Consider the following 3,633-nt stretch of genomic DNA (forward strand, 5'->3'; position numbering starts at 1 on the left):
TTGCATAGTAGGTGTGCAGTTCTCATTGAATTTCCCTCAAAAAATAATAGTACTCCAACTTGCAACTTCCTTTGGCTCTCCATAAATTAACATATTGGTTAGCTCATCCTGGTATTATTTGTATGTTAAATTAAGGCCTGATGGCTTGATTTTTTTTTCATTTCAGATATTTTGATGGCATGACAAATCGGATGGAAGAAAAGAGAACATACTATGTAATTAAATCCCAGGTCAGACCTGCTTTTGGAATACATTCACAGTAAGATGTATGGATCTCTTTGTTCCTTATTCATATATATAGATCATGAAACTTGACTAAGGCAACCTTCTTATCTTCCATCCATCTATGGCGAACTACAGCCATGCAGCTGACAACATTTTGCAAAATCTTTCCCCTTTAACAGCATTTTTGAAATTGACTTCTCTGGGATTCATCATAGGAGTAAGTGTAGTGGGGAACCTCCTGATCTCCATTTTGCTCATTAAAGACAAGTCCTTACATAGAGCTCCTTATTACTTCCTCTTGGATCTTTGCTGCTCAGATATCCTCAGATCTGCAATTTGTTTCCCATTTGTTTTTACTTCTGTGAAAAATGGATCATCTTGGACGTATGGGACCCTGACTTGCAAAGTGATTGCCTTCTTGGGTGTTTTGTCCTGTTTCCACACAGCTTTCATGCTGTTCTGCATAAGCGTCACCAGATACTTAGCCATTGCCCACCACCGCTTTTATACAAAAAGACTGTCCTTTTGGACTTGTTTAGCAGTGATTTGTATGGTGTGGACCCTATCTGTAGCTATGGCTTTCCCTCCAGTATTGGATGTGGGCACATATTCATTTATTAGGGAGGAAGACCAGTGTACCTTTCAGCATCGTTCCTTTAGAGCCAATGATTCGCTGGGATTCATGCTGCTTCTTGCTCTCATCCTTCTAGCCACACAGCTTGTCTACCTCAAGCTGATCTTTTTTGTTCATGATCGTAGGAAAATGAAGCCTGTTCAGTTTGTTGCTGCGGTGAGCCAGAACTGGACATTTCATGGTCCTGGAGCCAGTGGTCAAGCAGCTGCAAATTGGCTGGCCGGATTTGGAAGGGGCCCCACACCACCTACCTTGCTTGGGATCCGGCAAAATGCTAACACCACAAGTAGGAGAAGGCTACTTGTGTTGGATGAATTCAAAATGGAAAAACGAATCAGTAGAATGTTCTATATAATGACATTCCTCTTTCTCACCTTGTGGGGGCCCTATCTGGTTGCCTGTTACTGGAGAGTTTTTACAAGAGGCCCTGTGGTTCCTGGGGGATTTCTAACAGCCGCTGTTTGGATGAGTTTTGCCCAAGCTGGAATCAATCCTTTTGTGTGCATTTTCTCCAACAGAGAGCTGAGGCGCTGCTTCAGCACAACCCTTCTTTACTGCAGAAAATCCAGGTTACCAAGGGAACCTTACTGTGTTATATGAGGGAGCATCTGTAAAATCTTTAGTCTTGTGAAAACACTACCCTTCTCTACTAGGCAATTGTGGGGTTACTGTTGCCCTGTCTAGCGGAGAAGAAGATGATGAGAAGGAAGAGAACAGCATTAAAGGGGGAATGTCAGCAATTGTAAGGATTTGGGCAACAATATTCTGCCATTTTTGCAATAGCTTATCAAGAAATCCTATTTTGAAATCTAAACTTATTCCTGCTGACCATTCGGGGAGGTTTGTAATTAAGAATAAAGGACTGAGCCATTGTCCTAAATTGCTTTGATATGGTTGAAATCTAGGTAATGAGTCAGAGAGTAGCAGGTGCTAAATATATCAGCACTAAATGCTGTATATATACCATGACGTAAAGTAAGACTATCAAAAAAGGTTAGCATTGGACAACTGAAACAGTTAAGTTTGACATAAGGTTAATATGTTGTTAAAACTAATTTTAGGCACTGGATGACCTTTCAACCATTTCATATTATTATTATTTTTTGAAGACTAAAATCTAGGGACTGACTGAAGTCCTGTAGTTGATGGGAAATGATGTGCCATGTAGTGCTGAATTTTCATCCTTTGTTAGTTTAGAGGAACATTCCAAAGCAGTTCTGTTTTCTAGGTTTTTCCTCCTTCCCCTTTTTGTTTAAATTAAAGACTTTTAATGTTCTTTGAGTATATTCTTTTTTGTTTAAAATTCCTTCATTTTGAAAGAAATATTACATGCATATAATTGTATTCTCTGTTAGTTTGTTTCCTTTATCTTTTTTAAAAATGTAATTTGAATTAATACTGATTATATTTTCAAAAGCTAGATATTAGTCAGATAGGCAACATTAATGAGATTATCCAATTGTAATGTCAAAAAGTAATCCTTACATGGAATATACCACATGTTGCCTTAAGGGATTATCTAGTATCTTCCATTTTGTTCAGCATTTTAGCAGATAAGTAAAGAAAAATAAATCGGTCACTCTAGTCTGTCATTTGGGAATGCATGAAAGATCACTTAAATCCTATTTTTATTCCCATGATTCTCCCAGATCAGTATGCCTATTGATAGGATATGATTTTTTCCCCTCTCTAAGTGTGTTGCCCATTCTAGTTTGTTCTGAGAAACACAGTTAGTCTATGTGTGTTTATATTTTTAAGCTGTCATGGGAAGACCTCAGCCTTAGTAACATACCTTGCACAATGTGTAAAGCATTTATTCTACTGAAGGCACAGTCTTGTTGATACTTTCTGCACATTTTTGTTGTATTAATTGTTTCAAATTATTTCAATTTTAACTTGTGAAAGCATATAATATGATTTCTAGTACCTTACAAAGACATTTGAGTCTGTGAGTCTTTCCTTTTTTAAGATACAGATGTGTGGATTTCAATATAAAGTTGCATTTGCCAAAATTGATTTGTGTAGCCTGTTAATTTTCCTTGGAATAAAATTTTACATTTTTCCACTTTTACAACCATCCTTTCATTATGATTATTAGTAATATTTTATTAAGTGAGCATGAAATATTAAGAATGTAGCCATTCTGGATTATTGTTCTTTGAAGTTACTGTATTCCCAACCTGTAAAATGCAAGGATAATGGGGACCAGAGAATTGATAAATGATATTCTTGATAATAGCACTTTTTGTAGTTATCATAATTATCCTGTTATCATTTGAATATGTCAGTTCTACTTAGTACTACATGGTATTTAAAATCTAACACAGAGAACAATTTTTAATGCAGTAATTTAGTGAATCAAAAATTTGGCCAAAAGTTTTAACTTCTGTGAACAAGGACTTGATCCAACAAATATAATAATTATTAAATATTGTCCCTTATATTTCGCTGTAGTTCTATAACTCATAATTAGTTATCCCAAAATATTTTGGGTTATGCTAATATTTGAAGTGCAATATATACATAACTAGATAGCTCAGGCATAATATCACATATAATCAAATAATACAGTTACAGATTAGGGACTAAACATTGAATGCCTAAATACATGTAACTAGCTCCACTAAATGATCTCATTTATACTTCATCATGTTGATGGTTCAAGGGCTAAATTTAGCAGGTAGTGTTAAACACTGCAATACTCAATCTTCATGAATGCAAAAACATTTCATGTCATAATCCCCAAAAGATGATGTGCATGAAGTTTCAAAGTG

At 35.8% G+C, this 3,633-nt stretch overlaps 1 protein-coding gene across 1 annotated transcript; it reads left to right on the forward strand.

Moving 5' to 3' along the window:
• Positions 1 to 346: 346 nt before the first annotated feature.
• Positions 347 to 1,459, forward strand: GPR85 (G protein-coupled receptor 85; the record flags this gene model as incomplete). The annotated part of the gene is made up of 1 exon (XM_083365535.1): positions 347 to 1,459. The coding sequence occupies one exon, from the start codon at positions 347 to 349 to the stop codon at positions 1,457 to 1,459; it is 1,113 nt and encodes a 370-aa protein (XP_083221661.1).
• Between the last annotated feature and the right edge of the window lie 2,174 nt (positions 1,460 to 3,633).

The sequence above is a fragment of the Vipera ursinii genome (assembly GCF_947247035.1).
Source record: "Vipera ursinii genome assembly, chromosome: 6".
Lineage (NCBI taxonomy): Eukaryota > Metazoa > Chordata > Lepidosauria > Squamata > Viperidae > Vipera > Vipera ursinii.